General features: G+C 39.2%; 1 protein-coding gene across 5 annotated transcripts in view; it reads right to left on the reverse strand.

The window, feature by feature from the left end:
- The window catches only part of ATAD1 (ATPase family AAA domain containing 1), an 89,173-nt gene extending 77,629 nt beyond the window's left edge, over positions 1-11,544 (reverse strand). The window contains exons 1-2 of one of the 5 annotated variants that reach the window (XM_077125333.1): positions 11,419-11,464; positions 10,278-10,389 (exon numbers count right to left, since the gene is read on the reverse strand). In XM_077125333.1, coding sequence (XP_076981448.1) covers positions 10,278-10,318 — 41 coding nt within the window. In that variant the 5' untranslated portion in view covers positions 10,319-10,389; positions 11,419-11,464. The other 4 variants (XM_077125334.1, XM_077125332.1, XM_077125335.1 and 1 more) reach the window with 4 other exon arrangements.
- Positions 11,545-15,202: the final 3,658 nt, after the last annotated feature.

The following is a 15,202-nucleotide window of genomic DNA, read 5'->3' on the forward strand; positions in this document are numbered from 1 at the left end:
CAGAACTAACAAAATTAATCCCCTTTTATTAAAAGCCAATCTGTCTCTGGTGTGTTGCATTCCGGCAGCTAGCAAACTAGAACAGGCAGGCACCGGGAATTGAACATGGCGCTCTGGCATGGCAGGCGAGAACTCTGCCTGCTAAGCCACCATGGCCTGCCCATACCAGGTAATTTTTGACAATGAAATTCAAACTGTGAGCTAAACTTGCATTTTCCTCAGGCTTCATTTTAAAGGCTTTCAAGGCTGCTTAAATCCAAAATGTCATTTTCTCAATTAATAAGTGATATTAAATTTTTGAGCCATCCTACTGGTTCCCTGTGACCCAGCTAAATGTGAAACAAGAAATCAACCATAAGAATACAGCAGAGAGGAGGTAAGGGAGATGGGATGTATGAGTTTTTTCTTTTTATTTCATTTTCTGGAATGATGCAAATGTTCTAAAAACATTTTAGTTGTGAGTGCACAACTATGCAATGATATTGTAAGTCACTGATTGTATACTTTGGATAGACTGTATATGTGTGAAGATATCTCAATAAAAATAAAAAAAAAGAATACAACTGTTAGTCAAGATAGAGACGATAAAAGGAGAGCAGCTTCATCAATCAGTTAGGCTTTGAGAAGAGATGTACTCCTGTCTATGGTAATAACTACCCAGAAGAATAAGTTTGTTAGAGATGATGTGACCATCACATTTTGGGAGATAAGATCTCAGCCTCAAATAATGTCATTAAACACACACAGCAGAAGTTCATGCCGAGTTATGAATACATAAGAAAAAGAGAATATCTATTTTGCATTCATGCAAAAAGGAAAAAACTAGAATTTGTACAGATGGCTCAGAATAGATAAAAATTAGAACACAGATTAATATTCCATAGTCCTTCCAGCTCTACAATTATTGTTTCTTGTCTCTCTACTAATACTCAATTACAGATTCTCTTTACCTTCTTCCTTCCCTTCTTCCAGAATAGTTTCAACAGTTTTTAAATTTCTCATATATCTCCCCTCCATTCAAGACTATATATATATACTTCTCCCTTAACAAAAGACTCCAAAGATTTCCATTTAAGGAATACATTTCCAAGCATCAAGACTATCCTAATTTAGCCCCACAGAGCCACTTTTAAATGTTTTACATCTCATCACTTCACAGTAGGATATAATTGCTATAGTCACTGGCCTCTGAAAATGCCATGCTATTTCTTCTCCAGCACATTTGCCTGGAACCATGGGTAGGTCATGTCCCTCCATTTAAGAACAACTGATCTTAAATGATATCCAAACTTCAAAAATCAACTTCAACTGTTCCACAAAGCTTTACAAATTACATTAATTCTTTACTATTATTTATTTGGCCCTATTATACAATCTTAAGAAATGCCTTTTTAAAAAAATCATCAGTGATGATATATCTATCCTACCCAACTAGAGTTTAAATTCTTACAAAAACGAGACACTGGAAAACTGAGGGCCAAGATGGAGGCTTAGTGAGGTGTGGGATTTAGTTCGTCCTCCAGAGCAGCTAATAAACAGCCAGGAACAGGACAGAACAACTATTGGGGCCATATCAGTGATCGGACACACAGGATACCCCAGTCTGGACAAGCTGGACCGGCTGCGAGCCCACCCAGAACCATGATTTCCCCAAGCAGCGGCATCTGGTACCCATCCCCCATAGGCTGCCTCCCAGAGGGGAAAGGAAAGAGAGTTCACCAGCAGCAGGGGCTGAGCCCAATAAAATTCCAATTGTGGAATCAAATTCTGACTACTAATAATAGCCCCCCAGCTCAGCTGGACGTCGAGTAAAAGCCGAGGTTGTTGGGTTTTGCCCTGGTGCAGAGGGGGCAAGGCTGATGGAAAAAGAAAACAAAAAAACAGATTTTTTTTGGATTTGAAAAGGTCTGGGCCCTGAAGGGAAAGGAGGGGGCACACAGGACCTGGAAATACCCTGAGCAACATACCAACTTAAGCTCTTGATTGGCAAACCTGAGGAATGGGGGTCCGGCTCTGAAAAGGATTTTTCTCTTTCATTCTGGTAGCTGTGTTTCTAGGGCTTGACTGCTCTTTGGATACAACTGCAAGGCTTCCTGGGCTCCACTGCCCCAGGCACAGGCAGAATTAAGCTTGTTTGAGTGTTTGTCTGAAGCCTGTGCCTTCCCCAGGAGAGGGGTGGGGCCCAGCTCAAGAGGAATCCCTCCCTCAGGGAGGTCAGCCCTCAAGGTCTGGAAAAGTGGAGTGATTAAAACCAGACTACAACCTCTCCTCTGTCTCCACCACGCCCCTAGCAGGGAGAGTCTGCTGAAGTTAAAGGTACCGCATTGTTATGCTGGTGGGACCTGCAGACAGACAAGCGCCACATACTGGGCAGGATAAGAAAAACAGAGTCAGAGACTTCACAGTAAAGTCTTTCAACCTGCTGGGTCTCACCCTCAGGGAAAACTGATGCAGGAGACTCTTTCCTCCTGACAGGAGGCCAGTTTGGTCTGGGAAAATCTGGCTGGGGTCTATAATACCTAAGCAGACACTCTAAAGAGGGGGGAAAAAGGCACCATACAAGCAGGGCAAGAAACAAGAAAAAAAGAACCGAAAAATTCTGATCTGCTAAACAAAACCTAAGCTAGAGGTCTATAATAAGCTGAACTGAATGTCAAAGAACAGATAGAAAACAAAGTCATCTAGCAAGAAAATTCTAGGTGAAAACAATCTCCAGAATAAACTAATTAAGGTAACCAAATGTCTAGACGCCAGCAAAAAATAACAAATCATACTAGGAAAATTGAAGATATGGCCCAGTCAAAGGAACAAACCAACAATTCAAATGAGATACAGGAGTTGAAACAATTAATTCAGAATGTTCGAACAGACATGGAAAACCTCATCTAAAATCGAATCAGTAAATTGAGAGAGGATATAAAGAAGGCAAGGAATGAACAAAAGAAGAAAATGAAAGTGTGAAAAAACAAATCACAGAACTTATGGGAAAGAAAGGCACAGTTAGAAGAGACAAAAAAGCAATGGAAACCTACAATGTCAGATTTCAAGAGGCAGAAAATAGGATTAGTGAACTGGAGGTGCGACATCTGAAATCTGACAAAAAGAAAATATAGGGAAAAGAATGGAAAAATATGAGCAGGGACTCAGGGAATTGAATGACAATTCAATTCGCTGAGAAGCACACGAATATATGTGCTGTAGGTGTCCCAAAAGGAGAGGAAAAGGGAAAAGAGAAAAACTAATGGAGGAAATTACCACTGAAAATTTCCCAATTCTTATGACTTAAAATTACAGATCCAAGAAGTGCAGCATATCCCAAACAAAACTGATCCAAATAGACATACTCCAAGACACTTGCTAATCAGAATGTCTGATGTCAAAGAAAAAGAGAGAATCTTGAAAACAGCAAGAGAAAAGCAATCCATCACATACAAGGGAAGCCCAATAAGACTATGTGGCGATTTCTCAGAAGAAATCATGGAGGCAAGAAGACAGTGGGATGACATATTTAAATTACTAAAAGAGGAAAACTGCCAACCAAGAATTCTATACCCAGCAAAACTGTCCTTCAAAAATGTGGGTGGGCCGCGGTGGCTCAGCGGGCAAAGTGCTTGCCTGCTATGCCGGAGGACCTCGGTTCGATTCCCGGCCCCAGCCCATGTAACAAAAACGGAAAAACAAAATACAATAAAGCAAGAAAATGTTTCCCTTTCTTCCTTCCTTCCTTCCTTCTATCCTTCCTTCCTTCTCTCTGTCTTTCCTTTAAAAAAAAAAAAAAAAAAAAAAAAATGAGGGGGAAATTAAAACATTTTCAGACAAAAATCACTGAGAGAATTTGTGACCAAGAGACCAGCTCTGCAAGAAATACTAAAGGAAGCACTAGAGACAGATACGAAAAGACAGGAGAGAGAGGTGGAGAAGAGTGTAAAAATGAAGACAAGCAGTAAAGGTAAAAAGAAGAAAAATTAGAAATGACATGTAAAATCCAAAAGGTAAAATGGTAGAAGAAAGTACTGCCCGTATGGTAATAACACTAAATGTTAATGGATTAAACTCCCCAATCAAAAGACATAGACTGGCAGACTGAATTAAAAAACAGGACCCATCTACATGGTGTCTACAGGAAACACATCGTAGACCCAAGGATAAACACAGGTTGAAAGTGAAAGGTTGGGAAAAGATATTTCATTCAAATAACAATCAAAAAAGAACAGGAGTAGCTATACTAATATCCAACAAATTAGACTTCAAATTAAAACAGTTAAAACAAAGAAGGACACTATGTATTAATAAAAGGAACAATTCAACAAGAAAACATAACAATTATAAATATTTATGCACCAAGCCAGAATGCTCCAAAATACATGAGGCAAACACTGAAAAGAGAAATAGATACATCTGCCATACTAGAGACTTCAATTCACCACTCTCATCAATGGACAGAACATTTAGACAGAGAATCAATAAAGAAACAGAGAATTTGAATAATACAATAAATTAGCTAGACTTAACAAATACTTACAGAACATTTACACCCCACAACAGCAGGATACACCTTTTTCTCAAGTGCTCATTCTCAAGGATAGACCATATGCTAGGTCGCAAAGCAAGTCTCAATAAATTTAAAAAGACTGAAATCATACAAAACACTTTCTCAGATCATAAAGGAATGAAGTTGGAAATCAATAACAGACAGAGTGCCAGAAAATTCACAAATATATGCAGGCTCAACAACACACTCTTAAACAACCAGTGGGTCAAGGAGGAAATTACAAGAGAAATCAGTAAATATCTTGAGGCAAATGAAAATGAAAACATGACATATCAAAATTCATGGGATGCAGCAAAGGCGGTGCTAAGAAGGAAATTTATTGCCCTAAATGCCTATATCAAAAAAGATAAAAAAATTGAGGAATTAACTGTCCATTTGGAAGAACTAGAGAAACGGCAGCAAACTAACCCCAAAGCAAGCAAAAGGAAAGAAATAATGAAGATTACAGCATAAATAAATAAAATTGAGAGCCTGAAAACAATGGAGAAAAATCAACAAAACCAGAAGTTGGTTCTATGAGAAAATCAGTAAGATTGATGGACCCTTAGTGAGGTTGAGAAAAAGAAGAGGATGCAAATAAATAAAATCAGAAATGGAAGAGGAGACATAACCACTGACCCCACAGAAAGAAAGGAAGGATACTATGAACAACTTTATGCTAATAAACTCGACAATGTAGATGAAATGCACAACTTCCTAGAAAGGCATGAACAACCAACGTTGATCGAGAATAGACGACTTTGACAACACAATCACAAGTAAAGAAACTGAATCAGTCATTAAGAAGTTCTCCAAAAGGAAAAGTCCAGGACCAGATGGCTTCACATATGAATTATATCAAACATTCAGCAAAGAATCAGTATCAATCCTGCTTAAACTCTTCAAAAAAATTGAAGAGGAGGGAAAGCTACCTAACTCATTTTACAAAGCCACCATCACCCTCATACCAAAGCCAGACAAAGATATTACCAAAAAAGAAAACTACAGACCAATCTCTCTTATGAATATAGATACAAAAATCCTCAACAAAATTCTTGCAAATCAAATCCAGCAGCATATTAAAAGAATTATACACCATGACCAAGCAGGACTCATCCCAGGTATGCAAGGATGGTTCAACATAAGAAAATCAATGAATGTAATACACCATTTCAACAAATCAAAGCAGAAAAACCACATGATCATCTCAATTGATGCAGAGAAGGCATCTGACAAAATTTAACATCCTTTCCTGTTGAAAACACTTCAAAGTATAGAAATAGAAGGGAACTTCCTTAACATGAAGGGAATATATGAAAAACCCACAGCTAACATCATTCTCAGTGTAGAAAAACTGAAAACTTTTCCCCTAAGCTCAGGAACAAGACAAGGATTTCCACTGTCACCACTGTTATTCAACATTGTGTTGGAAGGTCTAGCAAGAGCAATTAGGCAAGAAAAAGAAATACAAGGCATCAAAATTGGAAAGGAAGAAGTAAAACTCTCACTGTTTGCAGATGATATGATACTATATGTCAAAAACCCTGAAAAATCCACAGCAAAACTCCTAGAGCTAATGAGTAAAGCAAAGTGGCAGGTTACAAGATCAACACTCAAAAAATCTGTAGTGTTTCTATACTTTCTATACACTCGTAATGAACAATCTGAGGGGGAAACATGAAAAAAAATCCATTTACAATTGCAACCAAAAGAATAAAATATTTAGGAATAAATTTAACTAAAGAGACAAAAGACTTTTACAGAGAAAACTGTAAGAAATTATTAAAAGAAATCACAGAAGACATAAATTAATGGAAGGGCATACCGTGTTCAGGGAATGGAAGAATAAATATAGTTAAGATGTCAATTCTACCTCAATTGATTTACAGATTCAATGCAATACCAATTAAAATCCCAAAAACTTACTTTTCAGAAATAGAAAAACCAATAACCAAATTTATCTGGAAGGGCAGGGTGCCCCAAAAAGCTAAAAGTATCCTGAGAAAGAAAAAGTCGGAGGTCTCACGCTACCTGACTTTAATGCATATTACGAAGCTACAGTGGTCAAAACAACATGGTACTGGCATAAAGTTAGATATACTGACCAATGGAATTGAACAGAGTGTTCAGATATAGACTCTCTCATCTATGGACAACTGAAATTTGATTAGGCAGTCAAGCTAACTCATCTGGAACTGAACAGTCTCTTCAATAAATGGTATATGGAGAACTGGATATTCACATGCAAAAGAATGAAAGAGGATCCATATCTCATACCTATACAAAAATTAACTCAAAATGGAGCAAAGACCTAAACATTAGATCTAAGACCATAAAACTGTTAGAACAAAATGTAGGGAAATATCTTATAAATCTTATAATAGGAGGTGGCTCCCTAGACCGAAAGCACAAGCATTGAAGAAAGAAAATGGGAGCTCCTCAAAATTAAACACTTTTGTGCATCAAAGAACTTCGTAAAGAAAATAAAAGGACTGCCTGCACAATGGGAGACAATATTTGGAAATGATACATCAGATAAAGGTATAGTATCCAGAATACATAAAGAGAGTGTTCAACTCAACAACAAAAAGACAGATAACCCAATTACAAAATGGGCAAAAGACTTCAACAGACACTTCTCAGAAGAGGAAATACAAACGGCCAAAAGGCACATGAAAAGATGCTCAACTTCCCTGGCTATTAGGGAAATGCAAATCAAACCCACAATGAGATATCATCTCACACCCACCAGAACGGCAATTATCAATAAAACAGAAAACCACAAGTGCTGGAGAGCATGTGGAGAAAGAGGCACATTTATCCACTGTGGGTGGGAATATAAAATGGTACAAACGCTGTGGAAGGCAGTTTGGTGGTTCCTCAGGAAGCTAAGTATAGAACTGCCATATGATCCAGTAATACCATTGCTAGGTATCTATTCAGAGGACACAAGGGCAAGGACACAAACGGACATCTGCACACAAATGTTTATAGCAGCATTATTTACAATTGCCAAGAGATGGAAACAGCCCAAATGTCCATCCACAGATGAGTGGCTAAATAAGCTGTGGTATATACATACGATGGAATATTATGCAGTTGTGACAGCATAAAATTATGCAGCATGAATGAAGTATGTAACAACATGGATGGACCTTAAGGACATTATGCTGAGTGAGATTAGCCAGAAACAAAAGGACAAATACTGTATGGTCTCACTGATATGAACAAACATTAATGAATGAACTTGGAGAATTTCAATTAAGAACTGAAGTCATCAGGAGATAAAAATAGGGTATATACTGGGTAACTGGAACTGAAGGGATACAGATTGTGCAATGGGACTGATTGTAAAAATTCAGAAATGGATAGCACAATACCACCTAATTGTAATACAATAATGTTAGAACACTGCATGAAGCTAAATGATAGAGGGAAGAGGCCTGGGGGCACAAATAAAATCAGAAGGAAAGATATACGATAAAGACTTAGATGGCAAATCTAGGAATGCCTGTGTTAGTTAGATTCAGTTGTCAACTTGGCCAGGTGAGCATACCTAGTCTTGTTGCTGCGGACATAAGCCAACGGTACGTGAGCCTCATCTGTTTGCCAATTACATCTGCAGTCAGCTAGGAGGCGTGTCTGCTGCAATGAGTGACGTTTGACTTAATTGGCTGGTGCTTAAATGAGAGATTGCAACGTAGCACTGCTAAGCAGATCAGCATTCCTCATCTCAGCACTAGCAGCTCAGCCCAGGCCTTTGGAGATGCAGAAAGAAGTCACCCCGGGGAAAGTTGTTGGAACCCAGGGGCCTGGAGAGAAGACCAGCAGAGACCATCTTGTGCCTTCCACGTAAGAAAGAACCTCAGTGGAAAGTTAGCTGCCTTTCTTCTGAAGAACTAACAAAATAAATCCCCTTTTATTAAAAGCCAGTCCGTCTCTGGTGTGTTGCATTCCGGCAGCTAGCAAACTAGAACAATGCCTACAGTGTATAATGGTATGACAAAATGTACAGATTTAAAAATGTTTTGCATGAGGAAGAACAAAGGAATGTCAATAATGCAGGATGCTGAAAACAGACGGTAATTAGTATTTTAAAACGTTAACTCATGTCTGAGACTAATATTTGGTACAAAATTTATATTTTGACTAGTGTGTTTCCTAATATACCTTATGTGCACAGCTTAATTGAACACCATTAAGGACATGGAACCTTAAGTATGGCATGAAATTTTGTAGGTTTGTCCAGACTGATGCCTCGATAAAACCCTTGGGGTTTGTACATATGACACAACCCCACAAAGGATAGGCTAAGCCTACTTAAAATTAGGCCTAAGAATCACCCCCAAGAGAACCTCTTCTGTTGCTTAGATGTGGCCTCTCTCTCTCGGGAAACACAACAAGCAAACTCACTGCCCTCCCCATCTCCACGTGGGATACGACACCCAGGGGCATGGACCTTCCTGGCAACATGAGACAGAAATCCTAGAATGAGTTGGGACTTAGCACCAGGGGATTGAGAAAACCTTCTTGACCAAATAAAATAAATTCAGTAAATTGAAATGCTAGTGATCAACGAAAGGGAGAAGTAAGGGTTATGGTATGTATGAATGTTTTTTTCTGTTTTATTTCTTTTTCTAAATTGATGCAAATGTTCTAAGAAATGATCATGATGATGAATATATAACTATCTGATGAGAAAAAAAGAATGTTCACAATGTATGTTGACTGGTTTCATTAATAAAATTTAAAAAATAAAAATTCTTACAAAAATGATATATCTTATTCATCAAACAGAACTATTTAATAATTATCTTTTTTAACAGATAAAATGCAACTGCAGAAAAAACTCCTATTCAATCATTCCAACAAGTAGGTGCCAAACTTTTGATGGATTTCCAAAAGAAAAGACAAGCATCCCGAACTTCTCCATTACTAGGAACCATTCACTTCAAAATCATAAATTGTTTAAACTTAGTTAATTTAATAATTGAAAGTTTTCATTTCAGATGGAGACATTTTGGCCTAGCATTGTTAAGCAATTTGATCCATTCATTAAAGCACTTATTGAATATGTATAGATATATCACCTACTGTATAGTGAGTATATAAAAATGGCTAAGGTACAATTCATGTAGTCAAGGAAAGCATTATTATTATTGTATTAATTATAAAAATCGGAGATTGAATCAAGAAAACACCTAAACAAAATCTCTCCTACTGTAACAAATCAAAATGTGCTTTCTTTCATCAGCATAGCTTTTAAAAATAGGTCATACAATACTCTGATTTTCTTAGGAAGTGAAAAGTTGAATTCTCTTGCCTTTATTCCAATAGAGCAAATTTGAAAAATGTAGGTGAAATGTGTGGTATCAGTCTCTACATGAAAAAACTCAAAAGGCAAAATAAGAGTTTAATTAATTTAGCAATCTGTGAAAACAAATGATATTCCATTGAGGTTCATTTAGTTCCAGTTTGAGTTAGTAGTGATAAGACTGCCACCTACTGGATGTTCACTGAACTACATGTACAATTAGGGCCTTTACCAGTACATTCCACTAAATAGGAGCAATTTTTTAATCTTACAAAAAATGTCAATACACAAAACCCCTGTTAAACTATATATTTTCTTATTCTGAAATCACATATGTATACAGCACTCTAGACCTAAGGTCACTTCTTAAACAGTGGTCTATCTTTTTAAACGACTTCAAAATCTTGAAATGAAACTGAAACTTCTACTTACGTTGCAGGCTGTAACCATCTATACTTTATTGTACAACTCATCTATCATTCCTATGGCATTGCTATTTCTGCATAGTAGCGCTCTTCTATTACAGTAAAATGCACAAAAAAAGCTGCATATGGATATAACAAAAGGGAACGTATATCAATCTTTTATAAACATTAGAATCAACAAAAAGAACACACAGAAATACCATAAAGCACTGTAGTTAAAAGATTTTCTTCTAATTTCTTCCATAAAAAGAGAAATAGCACGCTACTGGGGAGAACTGCACACCGAAGACAATAATTTTGCCTTCACTAGAAACTACACATTTCGGGCATTTTTCACTTTTACAATTTTGAATTAAGCGTTAAAAACATTTACCCTTTAGTATCAGTTCAGTTATTTGTTAACGAGTACAGAATAACAGTTTCATTTTAAGGAACTCTAATTCAGGGTGGAAAACTTTGAAGTCATACTACCAAGTCAATGAGCAATTTATTGACAAGTTAAGGACCGAGAGTATAGTGCTAATTCTTTGTAGTATTTAACAAAAGATTTCTCAAGCCAAAGTCCCAGTTTTACAGACATCGAGGCCCTACCAAATATAGCCTATACCAATAAGGCATACCTTGTCATATTTAACACAATAACCTTCACATTGGGAACAGGTAAATTATTAACAACACCGTTCAATGGGAAAACGTACCCAAGCAAAAACCACCTCCATTTTTTCACAAGGAGGTAGCTGCGCCCGTACGACAGTCAGGCCCGGCTCATTCCCGCCGCCTTCGCCTGGGAACCCCCCACCCCCTGGTTCTGAGGTCGCCCGGGGCGACCCCAAGGTCTCACAGCTACCCCGCAGCCTACTGAAATTCCCCAGGGAATGGCATAAGTCGGGGGGGGGGGGGGGCAGCGCCGCCGGAGACCTAAAGATCCAGGCCTGGCCGGAAGCCAAGGTGAGGTCCGGGATGCCCTTGGAGGTTAATCGGCTCCATACCACAGTGTGTGCGGCACTAGGGAGCGGCACTGAGGTGGGACATGGGAAGAGGGCGACGTGACCTTCCCAACTCAACTTTCCGATCCAAGCCCGTCTTTGAGAGAGATAAGCAGGTTCCTACACTCGCCCCACGAGGCCCCGCGAGAACCCGCTACTCACCCTGGTGCAGAAAACAGAAGCAGGAACCTTCTGTTCACCTCACACAGGAAGGATATGTTGCTTGGGAGAGAACGCTTCCGGGGGAGGCTGTGTCCAGTCCACCGCTCTGAGCATGCGCGACCCGCGGCCGCACGGCGGCGCATTTCCGGGTTTCAGAAGTAGTCAAGGGGCGGGGTTGAACCACGTTAAGGCCCGTAATGCTTCACCTGCTACCTTGCTGGGGTGATGCGCTAGGGGAAATTGGCGAATTCGCTAGCAGGGTTTGTTAGGCTTTGAGTTTCGCTCCGGAATCTCACAGATAGCGTTGGCGAAGGAGTTTACCATATAATGTTCCTTCTCTGCTCGCGGCTTTGGGTGCTGTCCTAATAAATAGGGGACCTTCTTGAGAGTGCAATGTAATGCTCTGCGCGGACCGTTGTCCCTGCAAAAAAAAAGCTGTCCTCAGACTGGGGAGCTTGAGCCTTACCTCCCCACCCCCAGTGCAAACCCACACCCTGCCAGTCTACTTTAGCCACGGGCAGACGCTCGTGGCCAGCTCTCACTCCTCTTCATTGCCCTCAATTTGTAGATGAGCTCAGCCTCCTCCCCCATCTGTATGTTTGCAAACACCGGGGGGGAGGGGGGGCACCTGAAAATTCTCGCGCGGAATCACTCAGCAACCAAAGCAGGAAGGTGGAACAGTCGGGGCATGGAAAGGCATCTACTCACAGGTTTTAGATTTCGTTGACTTCCCTTTTTCTCCTACCCCTTCCCCTTTCCGTAAAGAGCGAAATGACGCAAGAGGTCCCTAGGGAGCAAACCTGAAAGCGAAGCCTGCTGAATACACGAAGACTGTCAAGGAGCGAGATGGCATTAGACACGGTCCTAGATACAGGAGCTTCATTCCTTCACCTAGAGGCGGTGAAGCAACCTCCTCCCCGCCAACGAAGATTGTTCTCTGCTTTTAGGCATTTGGGGTGGCTAAAGAATTCTGCAGCCCAATTGTTGAATTTAGAAATTGCTACCGCTGTTAAGAAGCTTGTACTACTGCATTGGGGATAATAGCAACAATTTATTGAATGTCTGCTAGGTGTCAAGCAAAATGGTGGTTTGGGCTTTACATCTATAAAGTCCTCAAAAAAAATCACAATTCTCCAAAGTATCCATTGTTTTCTACATTTTTAATAGATGAGCAAATTTTAAAGCTTATACTTTCCTAACTTCATGCACCTAACAAATAGCAAAACTTCGCTGGACCCTACATCGGTCTAATTCAGACTCTGAGTTTTACATTTCTTCTATGAGATAGTATTTTTAATACCTGTTTAAATTTTAAACATCTTGTTGAAAGAGGTAAGACTATGAAATGTCATAAGACTATAAATGGTGTGCTGGTTTGAAGATTTAGATACCAGGAAAAGCCATATTATTTTATCCAGTCTTCTGGGGACAGACCCGTTGTTGGTCCTGATTAGATTAACCTCTTGATTAGATTACATCCATGGAGACATGGCCCCACCCATTCAAGCTGGGTCTTAATTAGTTTAGTGGAGTCCTTAAAAGATCTCAGGGAGAAAGAGAGCTCAAAACTGACACAAAGAGCAGGGAGATGAAACCAAAACACAGACGACTGGAGATACAGAAGGAACTGAGAGAGCTGTTTAAACCCAGAAGCCAGGAGGGAAGGACGGCAGATGTGCCATGTGCCTTCCCATGTGAGAGAAATTACAGACAAGATCAGCCTTTCAGAAGGAAGGTATCCTCTTTTTGGTGACTTAATTTGGGCATTTTCACGGCCTTAGAATTCTAACTTGTAACTTAATAAATTCCCCTTATAAAAGCTAGTCCATTTCTGGTATATTGCATTTCTGAAGCATTAGCAAACTGAAACAAAGGGGTAAGGATGAGGTGAAATGGGTGCAGGTTCCCATTAAGCATTCTGCTTTAAATTTTCTAAATATAAAACATTTGACAAGTGTGTCAGTTGAAAATATTATGCACCCTAGAAAACCCATGTCCTGATCCTGATCCAATCTTGTGGGAGCAACCATTTCTTTTAATCCTGATTCAATACTGTAGGTTGGAAATCTGTGATTAAATTATCTCCATAGAGATGAGACATGTCCAATTGTGGGTGTGACCTTTAGATTAGATGAAGGTGTGACTCCACCCATTCCAAGTGGGTCTTAGTTTGCTGGGATCCTTTAAAAGAGGAAACGTTTTGGAGAGAAAGCCAGAAACAACTGAGCTGGCAGAAACTTCACAGCAGAGCTGGCACAGATGCCAACACTTGCAGAACAGTGACAAGGATGTTTGGAGATGCCTGGAGCCCAGCAGACATTGCCATGAGATGTTAAGCAAGCCAGAACCTGGAAAGAGCCAAGGGAAGCTAAGGATGAAAGCCAGCAGTGGAGAAGCAAAGTGAGGAACCCCTACAGAAACAGAGGCTGAAGGCAACAGGACGCAGTAACAAGGGACCAACCAATGCCGGCCACATGACTTTCCAGTGAACAGAGGTCGTCCTGACCCATCAGCCTTCCTTAAATTAAGTATCTTTCCCTGGATACCTTAATTGGACATTTCTATAGGATTAGAACTGTAAACTTGGAACTTATTAAATTTCCCTTTTTTAAAAAACCATTCCAGTTCTGGTACATCGCAGTCCGGCAGCTTAGTAAACTAGAACAACAGGAAAGATTGCTTAACTGCTATTGATGAAAATTGATGTTTAAGTTTTTAAACTAAAATTAGGTTCATATACCAGACTCAGAAGGGAATTTAATACTGTCCATGGTTCATATTTTACATCCATGTCTTTTTGTCTGTAAGACTTCATGTGTGAGTGTGTGTATGTCTACATTCATAAGATAATTTTTTGATGTGAGTCTAGATTTGGGAGTACTAGACTGATAATTCAGAAATGGAGATGGACCTTTGAGAAGAATAGAATAATTGGGAGACCAGGACAAAAGCCACCAAAAAAAAGAAAAAAAGCTACCAGTGTTCAGCAACCTTGGAAGAGATTTCTATACAAGGACCTTGGGGTGGTCTTCAAACTGAATCATTACTTGGGAGACACATATGTACATGGTTTGACAGAGCTAATTGAAGGCATCACTGAAGGAAAGAACTGTTCAATTTTGTGGCTGTGTTGTTTTGGAGCTGTGTGTACCCCAGAAAAACATGTTCCTAAACTTAATCCATTCCTGTGAGTGTGAACCTGCTGTAATAGGACCTTTTGATGAGGTTACTTCAGTTAAGGTGTGACCCAACCTAATTTAGGATGTTTTTTTAAAAATATTTTTATTGATAAAACAATACACAAACATGCAAACATTCTTAGCATACAAACGTTCTTGACATGGTTATAATCAATGGCTCACAAATGAACATTTACATCACTCCAGAAAAAGAAATAAACTAGAAAAAAGAAAAAACTTCTACATACCATACCCCTTGCCCCTCCCTCTCATTGACCACTAGTATTTTCACCTACCCGATTTATTTTAACCTGTTCCTCCTATCATTTGTTTATTTTTTTATCCATTTTTTTACTCATCTGTCCACACTCTAGATAAAAGGAGCATCAGACACAATCACATAGTCACATTATAAAAGCTATATCATTAGACAATCATCTTCAAGAAACAAGGCTACTAGAACACAGCTTTACAGTTTCAGGTACGTCCCTGTAGCCACTCCAATTTGCCGTTAATATGCTATAAAGTAAAAAGGGGTTACCTATATAATGTGTAAAAATAACCTCCAAGATAACTTCTTTATTTTTTCTCATTTTTCTTTTCCC

The sequence above is a fragment of the Tamandua tetradactyla genome, chromosome 13, assembly GCF_023851605.1.
Source record: "Tamandua tetradactyla isolate mTamTet1 chromosome 13, mTamTet1.pri, whole genome shotgun sequence".
In the NCBI taxonomy this organism is placed as follows: Eukaryota; Metazoa; Chordata; class Mammalia; order Pilosa; family Myrmecophagidae; genus Tamandua; species Tamandua tetradactyla.